This window comes from Trematomus bernacchii, unplaced genomic scaffold (assembly GCF_902827165.1).
Source record: "Trematomus bernacchii unplaced genomic scaffold, fTreBer1.1, whole genome shotgun sequence".
In the NCBI taxonomy this organism is placed as follows: domain Eukaryota; kingdom Metazoa; phylum Chordata; class Actinopteri; order Perciformes; family Nototheniidae; genus Trematomus; species Trematomus bernacchii.
The window spans coordinates 7,578,814-7,592,391 of record NW_022987869.1 but is presented as its reverse complement, the minus strand read 5'-3'; the positions used below and the strand labels follow the sequence as shown (position 1 = coordinate 7,592,391).

Genomic DNA, 13,578 nt, shown 5'->3' with positions numbered 1-13,578 from the left:
TGTTTGGTAGTTTTGAGTACGTTATAAGTTGTTTAAGTGATTCATGAAAATAAAAGTAGAAAGAAATGTTGATGTATGATGATTTAATAGCAGTTATTATGGGCGTGTACATTTTTGCCACGAAGGGGTCGAAAGGTTGAAAATTCGAGGAGGGCACAAGGGTTAAGTAACGTGGTTAAAGAACAAGCATGGTGAATGGAAAAGACAAAGCCGGCGTTGTCTTCAGGGAGGCTGCAGCGAAGGAAAGAGAGTGAGTTATCTTTCGTCCTGCCTTTTTATCCACGTCTCGTTGTCCCCCGCTGTGAAGATACCGGGCCCGCCCTTCTCATCTTGTGGGTTCGATATCGCGAGAGCACAGATGATGTCGACATTGGTATTCTCTGCCTATTTCCTTAAGCATTCTCTCCTCCTTATCTCTGTCATGACTTTCTATTTAATACCTTATAAACAGCTGTAATCGTTAGTTTAGAAGTCCTAGAAACACTTTTACGACCCAGTTCTCATTTACGGTAGTTCCCTCTGACGTCATAGCTACTCACGTAATGTGTAAACACTCCATGTTCAACTGTTCCTTCATTTAATATTCAGCAGTAATAATATCTTAACGTCTATCGATGTAGTGTTAAAGTCCGTTCGTTTTTGGTGTATAACACTCCAAGTCACTTTCACTTTACATTCAGAAAACGCAACATTTAGTCACATGCAAACCGGATAAAGGATTTTCAGAATAAAAGCTTGGCATTGATTTCCTGAGAACTTCCGGGTTTTTCCACAATAAAACAGCTTTAAACTGACGATATATTTTAGACTGAATTATGCTGTTTAACATTGATTTTAATTTCTAACAATCCCTCCTTTCACACCTTTTAAGGTGTGAACACAATACTAAAAGTAATGAGTTCTTCATCTGACTGCTTTTAAACTGACGGTATGTTTTAGACTAAATCATGCCATAAAACATTGATTTTAATTTCTAACACTACCAATAGAAATACATTGCTTCTAAAATCGTTCTGTGTCAGAATACTGAAATCTGTTTTTCCTTCTAATTTGTTATTATTTACATTGCTTTTAAAATCGTTCTGTGTGACACTAAAAAAATGGGAAAATCGTGTTGGTGAACACGAATCAATAGATTAATTTCGTGACTATAACACGAAATGCCGTGAGACTGTGTTGCATATCTACAACCTATAGAAATGCAAAACGGCGTCAGTTTAGACGTAATTCTGTCCTCCTGCTTACCGCATCATTTATGAGAAAACATTTCATAACATTAACACAACATATTCGAGGTGGTTTTAAATAACATATCCGTATTTATTTATTTCTCCAAGTTATGTGCACTGAGGAGTCGCAAACGGGCGTTTGTTTAACCTCTTAAGGACGACGGTCCCCCCAGTGGACCCCTCCCCACCGTTTTTTTTCGAGACTGTGTCTCAGGGCTTCTTAACATTTATGAAACTATTAATGTGTAGCACCAGATTAACGGGAAGAATCTCAGCTAACTGAAGATATGAACCATTTTTACCAAAACAAAACACAAGGGTATGCCAAGCCTCTGAATTAGCACTAAGCAAAAAAATGCTAACGCACTTTAGCACACAACTCAAGATAAAGATACCCTTATTACTTATCGTAGCTGCACATACAATATATCCGATTAAAGCTGAGACTCCACAGATTATATAGTTATAGTATCATCACTGAGCGATCCGAACTTGCGACAGGGGAAGCAAACACAGACATCACAACACGTACCTTTACGGCGCTTTTACGGGAGATCGTCTCACCGTAGCTGTCAATCTGATCAAAAGACGTGTTCAATGGCATTAAAACGAGAAAAAAAAAGGCTACAACTGTTGATCCATAGGTTAATAATGTATCTGTGCCTTTGAAAAAATTATTTATAATCCATAATTCCATTTTTATGTAAATATCGGAGAGAAAAAGTTAGCTGCTAATGGTAGCCACCAGAGTGTATGCAGCTTCCGGTTTTGGTCACGCGTCACTCTCACTCTTATTTGTTTACGTGTTGGTGTGTATATAACTTTCCCTCGATTCCATTGGCTCTAGCGGTTATAAAGAGCTTTCATTCATCAAAATCGAGCAAGGGGGGCCAGAGATAGGTCAAATCCACCCAAATGACCCCAGAAGTGAGTTTCTTTGGCTAAATCTCTCTTAAAAGGTCAAATTTAACTTGTTTTGCATCAATCTTGATACAGGGTACTTATTATATGTTGTACTTTGGATTCCTAAAGCTTTTAGTCTACTAACCCATCATCCAAGGGTAGTTTTCACTATAAGTAAAAAATAATTTTTGGACGGACACTATAATTTACAGTTTTTTACTATGTTCAATCTGAATTTTCTTTAAAATAAAAAACATCTATATTGATTCTGACTTTTCTACATCCAACTCACAGATTTATCATTACTTTGAGAATGATGATTATTAATTTAACCCTTTTAGAAGGGAAGATATGGTCATTTGTTCTGGGAATGTCATTTTCGAGCCTGAGACCTGAAAAACAGGCTCAGTGCTTAACAGGTTAATCATTTTAAGATTGGCTTGAATCAATGTTTGAAAATGAATTCTTCATATATGATAAATGAGAGGTAACATTTTATTTATGGTATTATTTCCACATATTTCTCTCCATTCTTCCTTCTGCCAACGGTGTCGCAGTTTCTCGTCTCTCCCGTTGTTGTGCTTAGTGCGTACGCATGGGTTAGAGTTTGCGTGGAGGACCGCACATTTTCCCGTCAAGTTAGTATTTTATAAATCGCAAACATTGCGTAGAAACTGGCGTACGCCATTTTTTGAGCGTATATCCCTTTATAAATGAGGCCCCTGGTGCGCACCAAATAAGCGGACTATTAGGTGTGAATGCACCCGGGGGCGGAACATTTCCGGTACATTTCCGGAAAGTTTCCATGGGAAGTTAAGCTGGGGAATTTTGGAAATATTCGATGCAAAATTAAACAAAAAACATGACATTTCACCAGATTTTTTATTCCCATGGAAAGTTTCCATCTTTGAAAATTCCCGGAATTTTGCAACCCTATGTACACTACGTTTGACTTATTTAAAACAAATGCAGCATCACTTAACATTTGAGTTTGTTTTCTTATGGTTTATTGCACTCATTGTAAGTCAAATATATTGAAGTGACTGTTATTTTGTATATATTGATTGTTTAGCTTTTATTTATGTCTTAAAGGTCCCATGTCATGGCCATTTCTACTGATCATAATTCCATTGTTGAGGTATACTAAAATAGATTTATACTGTGCAATTTTCCAAACTCACATTGGTTTCTCATACAGCATCTCTGTATAGTATGTGTATTCTCTGGGTGTTTCTCAATCGCGAGTAAAGCTGCTTCAGAGCCACTATTTCAAGCATACTACGTCATCGAGTGCCGCCGAAGTACTGTTCCAATCTCCAGTATACTTGGAAATCTACCGAGCCCGGCATACTCCGTTTGGAGAAATATCGAGTGTGCACATGAGTAGACTTCGCGGTCTTAAAATCCCCACAATGCTTTGCGCACGGACCAATTTCCCCAAATCTGTGGCGGAAGATGTAAGGCGGGGCCTCTCATATGACGCACACCTGCACACTTGCTAGCGTGTTCCACTCTTTGTTTTCCGAATGTCAGGAAGTATTCTTGACTCGCTTCTGAAGCAAGATGCTCGGCAGACATGTGCTACCAAGCAAGCGTACTCGCGATTGAGAAACACCCACTCTGTCCTAAACGGCTTGTTGGAGCTCCTGCCCCCCCCCTCCCTGTGAGCCCAGTGTGCTCCGATTGGTCAGCTCGGCCACTCTGTTCTGTCCACGTCTAACAGTGCTTTTTTCGGCTCTGAGCGGAACATCAGTTTTACAATGGCGTCGGTACAGCCGTATATGTGGTACGCTAACTAACCGAACTGTACCTACAACTGTTGTTATTTAGGTGCACTTGTGGAAACTGCGCCATGATGCCTACCGAAGTGGAAAACGTCTGTTGCAAAGAAATTAGAAAGGTAGCCTAGCTGACAGTTACAACATTATGTAGCCAGCTAGCTGAAAACACCAACAGTAGCACACAACATTATATGCCAAGATATACACCTGTTAGAAATTAAAATCAATGTTAAACAGCATAATTCAGTCTAAAATATATCGTCAGTTTAAAGCTGTTTTATTGTGGAAAAAACCCGGAAGTTCTCAGGAAATCAATGCCAAGCTTTTATTCTGAACATCCTTTATCCGGTTAGCATGTGACTAATGTTACGTTTTCTGAATGTAAAGTGAAAATGACTTGGAGTGTTACACACCAAATCGTACGGACTTTAACACTACATCGATAGACGTTGAGATATTATTACTGCTGAATATTAAATGAAGGAACAGTTGATCATGGAGTGTTTACACATTACGTGAGTAGCTATGACGTCAGAGGGAGCTACCGTAAATGAGAACTGTGCCATAAGAGGTGTTTTTAGGACTTCTAAACTAACGATTACAGCTGTTTATAAGGTATTAAATAGAAAGTCATGACAGAGATAAGGAGGAGAGAATGCTTAAGGAAATAGGCAGAGAATACCAATGTCGAAATCATCTGTGCTCTCGCGATATCGAACCCACAAGATGAGAAGGGCGGGCCCACTATCTTCACAGCGGGGGACAACGAGACGTGGATAAAAAGACAGGAGGGAAGATAACTCAGCCCTTTTCCTTCGCTGCAGCCTCCCTGAAGACAACACCGGCTTTGTCTCTCCATTAACCATGCTTGTTCTTTAACCACGTTACTTAATTAAACTACCCATTTGAACCTTTTCAGAGACTCCATTAGTCTCGTTATTTTAAGTTTCTTTCCTGGGAGCGAGAAGATCACGATTTATCAACACACCATACATACCCCACACCCTGCAGAACCTCCATAACATGTACAGATTCGATTATAAACCTTTGAGGCGTAGAATGGATGAAGAGTACGTTATTTTTTACCTGTAATAAACTACTACTGTGTTTGATGAAAAATCAAATCATGGTTTGCTATATATGAATGATATGTTATAGGAGCAAATAATTCAGGGAAGAAAGGCTACTAAGTATTTCCATCAAACTTTATTTTTAGAAATTTACAAAATGAACATGTGTAAATATTAGGGCTGTCAAGTTAACGCGTTAATAACGCGTTAACGCAAAAAAAAATTAACGCCACTAATTATTTTAACGCGATTAACGCATGTGTATTTTTTGTCCTCGGCCGCCGTAGTTTCAGAGCGCATCGAGTTTAAAATACCATCTACAAGCTGATGCTGACAGCCCCGCTCCTGCTGCCCGCTTGTGGCAGACCACACTTCCACGCTCACCGGCAGGCCCGGACTGGCCATCGGGAGGACCGGGAGGGAGTGTGTATGTGTGGCGCGAGCGAAGCACACCTTACGTGTTGTTGTTAGCATCTGGTGCTAGCTAGCTGAGCTAACGGATATAAGGAGCTGTTTCAATGAAACAGAGGAGCGACATTTCGCCGACAACTGCGCCGAGCACTTGACTTTATGCAGCTAGCCAGACAGCACACTCAGCACGGATAGTGCCGGAACACAGCTCATACACACAGGCATATATGCCTTGAGCTGCACATAGCTCCAACGATCCTCCACATTCACACACACGCACGCACGCACGCACGCACGCACGCACGCACGCACGCCACGCACGCACACACACACACACACACACACACACACACACACACACACACACACACACACACACACACACACACACACACACACACACACACACACACACACACACACACACACACACACACACACACACACACCACACACACACACAGTATTGTATGAGAGAGGTTCTAGGTTGAATTGAGGCGAATATTTGTAATGTTCAGAGGTTGTTGTGTTTAATATTCATGAGAATATTTGTCATTGTTCAAATGATAATAAACAAACATATAAAGCATAGTTGTACACTCATATGTTGATAAGAGTATTAAAAACTTGAAAAATATCCCTCTAAGGTACATTTAGAACAGATAAAAAATGTGCGATTAATTTGCGATTAATCGCGATTAACTATGGACAATCATGCGATTAATCGCGATTAAATATTTTAATCGACTGACAGCCCTAGTAAATATACATATATACACACTGTATATCATCCATTCCTCCCCTTATAGGCGTTTTCGGCATCTTGCCTCAACACACTCTCACTCCCAACGCGTCCAGGAGCGACGCTTGGTCAGAATTCCGTGGCGTCCAGTTGTGACGCGCCGAGTCTCCATCAGCGTCATAAACGGATGCAAAGAGCTTTCAACTGAATGCAATGTATTCCCATCGGCGGCGGTATTTGACGCTTAGGGAAGCACGGCATTCGTTTGTGTCGGCAGCTGTTAAAGGCAATCTGAGCGTCCATTCCCATTGGATAACGGAGAATTGTACACCCGGAAGTAAGTATTCTCTTTACTGTCGATTGATTTGACAGTGATATCTCCATTACTCATCCACTCAAAAACACCAGATTACCTTTGTTAATTAAACGACATTGATAGGTTTAAATTGTGTACAATGCTTTTGTGTTTGTCCCCTTCAATTCTGAGACAACTTGTTTTCTCTGAAATGTGGAGCGCCAAAGAGACTACACTACCCACAATCCCCAGCTATTGTTGTGACGACTTCTGTCCGCTTTGTGACAAAACCTCGTGATAAGTCAACAAGCTCTGTGATTGGATGAAACATAAATAGGTGATATCTGCACTACTCATTAACTAAAAACCACCAGATTATCCTTGTTAATGAAACGACATTGATAGGTTTTAGTGTACAATGCTTTTGTCACGTTTTCCCCTTCAATTCAGAGAAACAAGTAGTTTTGAGTTTTGGATGGCCGAAGACACTACACTACCCACAATCCCCAGCTATTGTTGTGACGACTTCTGTCCGCTTTGCGATTACATTACCCACAATCCTCAGGTACCGTCGTAAAGACGGCATACCTTTGCACTTTACGTGACCAAACCTGGATGAGAGAGTCGCAGTTCTTCAGAATCAAGGTAAGAGCATGGGTAACACATAGTTATAGGAAATAAACTTAGCCACGAATAATAATAATAATAATAATCTAATCGGCGCCAATGTTGCTTCTGGCACCTTTCTGAGGGGTATAGTAACTAAATAATATAGGGTATTACCTAAATATAACAAATGAACTCGCCTGAGCTAGCTTGCTAGCTAGCTAGCTAGAATACGCACTGCAATTTCTCCATAGGATTTTGGAAAATAGCTCGAAATAAGGTCTGTGGTTGACACACATTTAAGAGACGGATCACGTTTTGTTCAGCCGGATAATCTCCACATGTCTACTCTGCTTTTATAATTTTCGAATCGTAAATCTATTAATAATACTTTGTATACATGTGTCTTTAGTATTAATAGTAATAATACTTTTATAATTTTTGTACAAATTACTTATTTAAATGACTGGTGGCAGTGATTTTGCTGTGCGATGGTGTGAAAATACCTTTAATGACAACAGTAGTATGCATTAATTGGTTATTAGCCAAGTAGAAAATTGTAAACAACAACAATTACACTGGCATTGTTTGTTTATTTTTGAGTTTCTAAATTATGTTGTTTTCTCTCAACAGATCCTGCAATTTGTTCTCCAAAAAACAACCCTTTGTTTTTCCAAACTCCAAACAACCCAAAGGCACTTTTAAGAGCCAAGTCTGTCTTGTTAAACTGTCCTTGCTGTGTTGTACTTGATAGTCTCTTCCTATCTCTCTATTTATTTCTCTGTCTAACTCTGTTGTCAGTCTTTCTTCTGTGTCTCTGTCTGTGTCTCTTCACTATAATGAGTGATTCTGATCTTGAGGATCTCCTGAGAAGCGCAGATGAGCTGGTTGAGCAGAAAGAGTTAAGGGATGACCTACGGAGTCCTGATGATTTGCTTTGTAAAGTGGAAGCAGCAGCAGCAGCAGCAGCAGCAGCAGCAGCAGCAGCAGCAGCAGCAGCAGCAGCAGCAGCAGCAGCAGCAGCAGCAGCAGCAGCAGCAGCAGCAGCAGCAGTGTCAATGATGTGCTGGAAGAAGAGAGACAGTGAGGGAAACTTGATCTTTGCAAGACCACGTTCAACCCGGAATGTCTCAAATCAGGGTCAGTATAAGATATATATTTCTAGGCACTTGAGTATATGAAATGAATGAAAACATAACTCTTGGTAAGGGAAAAGTAGTACAATTTAATGGTATAAAATAAATGTTTTTTCTGATACAGCTGGCTGCAGTCGTAACACTGATCCCCCCGTTGATGCTCCTGACCCTGACTGGTCTTTGCTCCAGCTATCGCTCCAGAGACTGTTGGTATGTACTTCATTTGGTCTGGTTAGCCCGAAACACATATTCATACTTGTATCTTTATGTGATACGTACTTCATTTCTAAACTTCATAATTTGCTAGAATTAAGAACACAGTAGTTACAGCTTTCAAAACCACTCCATCCAGTATGTTTTAAAGAAAACTAATCATTGTGCTTTGGACTTTATTGTACCATTTTAACAGAGGGGTTTCTACGAGATCTCCAGCAGTCTCTGAGCGATACTACAGGAGATGAGGTGGTAGCACAAACCCCAAGTGCTTCTCTGCTGGCATCGACCAACTGGAGCACTCGAAAAAGTTTTTTTTCAGAGAGCTGGAGGGCAGCGAGACCACATCTGGTTAACACCGTAGTGGCCCAAGCAAATGTGGGAACACACATTTGCCAACAGTGTTGGAGCAAAACGTCTGTTGTCCGGTGCCGGGATTGCCGACCACATCCCTTCTTCTGTGCTGACTGTGATGTCAGCATGCACACCAGACACCCCCTCCACAACAGAGATGCTACTACTGCAGGTTACTTCCAGCCATTGGCCCCAACAACACATGTACTAAATATGGCCCTTTGCTCCTGTGGTAAGTTCTGGTTTGTGAATGTACATTTTCTTGCTGGACTTGTTGAGAATTTCATTTTGAAAATGTGAGCTTCCTCAACATCTCTGTGTTAATTTCCAGCAGTGTGCTTAAGTCTCTTTTTAATGTTCTGATGTAAAGTTAAATCCTAAATATGTCACATAACAATGTAGTATTTTTCAAAAGAGACAAATTATTTTTAATTCCCATTTGAATTTTTTTCCAGTGCGGTTTGTACCTGTGGAGATCCCGGACAAAATCTGTGGTTGTGCATCAGAGTCATTGAGCCTCAAGCCAGGAAAGACTGTGACTGTGATCACAGTGAATGGTAAGAATGGGAGGAATGTTTGTCTTGTTTCTTAAGATAGATGTTATTGAAGTTTCTTCTTGATAATATCCAACCCTTCTCAAAGACATGTGGGATAGCTTGTCTATTAAACCTTAACATGGGTATTGAGTAAAGAATACCAAATGTATTAAAAACACCTTGTCTGTTTTTCAAGGACGACATGAGCTAAGCATGCCAGAGTTGGCTTGTGAAGCATGCACTGCGACATGGACGACTGGGGTTGACGACCTTCTTCGGAGTGACTACTGGCCAGCTACCCTTCACTTCGCCACCATTTATGCCACAGATGTTTTCTTCTCATTTGAAGAAATGAAAATGGCTGCACCTGGACTATCCTTTCAGGCATATTTAAGGATGCTCGATCAGCGAACGTTGCGCTTCGGCCGTGTGAGTATTGAAGTTACTTGTCCTTTTTGATCTATTTGTATTATACAAATTGTAAGCTGTGTCCTTATAATTTATAATTTATTTTTGACATAATTATCTGTTGATGTCCTTATTTTGTTATAGACTGGGAAGATCTCAACTGACAGCTTCATCAAAAGTTTCTTTGAGTGGGAGGCTGTGCGTTATGAGGTTGACATCATGTGCAAGGAGGAGCCCTTCACCTGTCCTGCGTGTAGCCCTGATATGCTTGCAGTTTCCGTGGATGGAAACCGCAAGCATTACCGTTTCAAGAATGCAGCTAGGTACTATAGAAAATATATAATGTCACAGTATTTGAACAAATAACGAAACAAAAGTATCTTGATGTGAACCAATCAATCAATCAATAATCTGAGATGTCATACATTGCTCCTTTGATTTATTTAGATCTGAGGAACAGGCCATCTTTGACGGTGTCTTTATAGCCAGGGATGAAGACGTCTCAAGATTTGTGGACTATATACACACCACAACCAAACATGTAATATTGCAGACTCTAATTATGTATAATATAATATCCTAATGAAGGGTTTGGTTAGGTTAGTCTTTGCACCATTTTCATCAATACATTTTTATATATTAGGTCTCCGGAAGAGGTGTTTGTGGAGGACAGTGGTCGGCAGCCAGAGAGACCTCCCAAAAATCAGCCGGCAAGCTGGATGAGGAGGGACTAGGGCTTGCCGTCTGTCGACATGGAGTGCTCCTCTGTGCTCTCAATATGTACAGGGGAGAAATCTTTGCTTATCCCCTGTACCTACAGAAAAAGCTGGCCAGTAGTATGTTCTTTTGCATGGATGTGACCTGCAAATATTGGCCCTACCTCCAGAGAATCACAAAAAGCTGTCCAGAGCTCCAGCATCTTCTCGACATGAAGCCCTTTCTCTCAGTGTTTCATGCCAAAGCGCATGACTTCAAATGTGAAGTAAGGAATTGTTACCATGTGACACAATCACTTTATGTAAAAACCTCCTTGTGAATAGTGACAAGTTGTAACGAGTCGTACTTTTGAATATATTTTAAACAGGTGAAATGGAGTGGGGCATATCAAGAGGGGGCTGGACTAACCCTAGGGGAGGAGGTGCAACAGGTCAATGCCTTCCTCTCTCGGATAGCAGTGACCACAAAACACATGTCAAAAGCAGGTGAGTTACGATAGAACCTTTACTGTCAGTTTTCAAAAAAAATGTTCAGAAAGGCACAGATTACACTAACAAATTACACCAACAACAGAAACTCATAAAAGCTCATTGACGGTTATGACCATAGCACACCATTTAGGATGGCAATATAGTATAAACCCCAGTTACAGTATAAGAAGTAAGAGGAATAGTAATAATGTGATATTCTCTTTTGCAGGACGTACAGACATGCTGACGCTGATGGCCATGCGCTGGAATCAGCAAAAAGTCAGCAACTTGGCCACCTCACTGTCCCGCAGATATCTGAAGGTAATAACATAGTTTTAGAAGAATTATTTGTGGCTGCAGCCTAAATGTAGATTTCTGTATTTACTTGTCTTTAATTGTTTGACGTTTGTCGACCACAAAAGCTCTGGAAAAGCAATTGCAGAACCTGGAGTCCATGAAGGCTGAGTTGGCAGTGACTGAAAAGCAGCTGGAAGACTGGGTCAGAGATGTGAATGAGTGGGCAGAAAGTGAGGACAATCTTAATGACGTTTTTCAACTTTTTTGTAGTCATGATTTATCAATTTATTTAACATTTTCAGAATTAGTGATAACCCTCTATTGACATTTGCATTACTTATTTTTCATGAAGAATATGTAATAAAATAATATTAAAACATTTGATCAAATGTCACTGTTATTGTGAATTACTGTGCTTAATACACCTATTTCCTCTAAAAAGCAACAACAAACAACCCAAGGGATGCTGCTGCCTTGGCCAGCAAGATCGAAATGCTGACAGTAAGTGTCAAGAGACGTTCGCAGCGTCTCTACAAAGACACAGACAGCAACAAAGGTCGTTCCCGGATCCGCCGCAAGATCAGGGATGAGAAAGGGGTCCTGACAGCCACAGTTGAGAAATACAACTCAATGGTTCCAAGCACAGAAGCGCTGTGCCTCGAAGCCATTCTGTCTGTGGAGAAAGCTTGGCCATGGCAGCTACCAAACAGTGGTAAGTACACCAGTCTGCTGAATGCTCACAGCAAATGTGGAAAACCTTCATGTCTGATATATAAATCTATTTAAGACTTCATAGATTCTTTGAATGTTGATCTTTCATACACATTAATTCATGTTTTCTCATAAATGCTTTCCAGACTCTTTCGACCTCAGGACAAAGAGAAGAGCATTCGACCTTGTCATGACAGTGAAGAGACTACAGGAGGAGAAGAAGATTCTCGTCACAGAAATGAACCACCACTGGAAGGTCCTTTCAACCCGCAGTGATTCCCTGAAAGAGATGTCCTGCCTGCAAAGCACCTGATAGGTGATGAAGTAACTAATATAGTCTTTATCTTATACATTTAAGATTCACCATTGGGCCTGAGCAAAGACGGGATGAAAGGTCTCCAGAGCATGTTTAGGAAAAAGCAGCACGACATCGGAGAAATGAAGACTCATGCGAGACGATGCTATCTGCAGCTTTTGACTGGAGCAGAGACCATCAGCTTCTTGCAAAGTCTTTCAGATGACTCTTCTGACTGCGACTCTGACAGCTCTGATGACACACGGTGAAGCCCCCTCCAGACTACCTTCTATTTAACATCTACATGCTCCCCCTCTGTGAAATACTCCGCCAACATGGTCTCAACTTCCACTCCTATGCCGACGACACCCAACTCTACATCAGTACCAATCCATCATCCCAGCTGTCACTAGTCAACTGCCTCCGCAACATCCAAACCTGGATGTCAACAAACCTACTGAAACTCAACAAAAACAAAACAGAGCTCATGGTTGTGGCCCCAAAAACACTGCTCCGGGAGGTTGGAGATCTGCTCCTTACCGTCGATGGCTGCTCCATCCAGCCTGGGCGTCACTCTGGACTCTAGCCTCACCTTCAACTCCCACATCAGGTCTACTGTCAAAACTGCTTTTTTTCACCTTCGAAACATCTCCAGACTCCGGCCCTCTCTCCCCGACCCTGTTGCAGAAACATTAATACATACCTTCATCTCCTCACGCCTGGACTACTGCAATGGAGTTCTGTTCGGGGTCACCTGCAAAGCCCTGGACAGGCTCCAGTACGTCCAGAACTCTGCAGCCAGGCTCCTCACCCGCACTAAGCCCTGGCAACACATCACCCCCACCCTCCTCCACCTTCACTGGCTCCCGGTCAAGTCACGCATCCAGTACAAACTCCTCCTGCTAACCTACACATCTTTCCACTCCCTAGACCCTGCATACATCTCTGACCTCCTTCAGCCCTACACCACCTCTCGTCAGCTGCGGTCCTCCGACAAAAAAAATGACACATTTCTTAATGTCTTAATATGTATGTCCAGTAAGTTATTCTTCAGGTTGTTGATATGCTGTTGAAGGCATTTTCTATCATTTCATTTTATTCAGATGTTATTACATGTCTACTCTGAAACACTATGTAAACAAGGTCCCATAACAATAAAGTTGATAAAAATTGTTTTGACTGTTCACTCATGTTCTGTTTGTATCTCTGTTTAGCAAACACACATACTGATTAGCACCATGAGGGGGCGGATAAACCTTTTTGTCTGATGTTTTAAAATATGTGCAATAATATAGCTATATCCTGTATATATCACATTTAAAACAACCTTCAGTTGACCAAAGTGCTGTACAGGCAATAACTACAATATTAAATAACACAATGGGAGTACAATAATAAAACATG

The 13,578-nt window shown here is 41.0% G+C and overlaps 1 protein-coding gene across 1 annotated transcript; it reads left to right on the top strand.

The window, feature by feature from the left end:
* Nucleotides 1-8,352: 8,352 nt before the first annotated feature.
* LOC117469245 lies at nt 8,353-12,119 on the top strand. The gene is made up of 12 exons (XM_034113627.1): nt 8,353-8,383; nt 8,583-8,972; nt 9,196-9,297; nt 9,473-9,705; nt 9,829-10,007; nt 10,132-10,225; nt 10,328-10,666; nt 10,769-10,886; nt 11,101-11,192; nt 11,294-11,398; nt 11,611-11,880; nt 12,026-12,119. Exons 2-10 carry the CDS (start codon nt 8,867-8,869, stop codon nt 11,327-11,329), a joined length of 1,299 nt encoding a protein of 432 aa, XP_033969518.1. The 5' UTR covers nt 8,353-8,383; nt 8,583-8,866; the 3' UTR covers nt 11,330-11,398; nt 11,611-11,880; nt 12,026-12,119.
* Nucleotides 12,120-13,578: the final 1,459 nt, after the last annotated feature.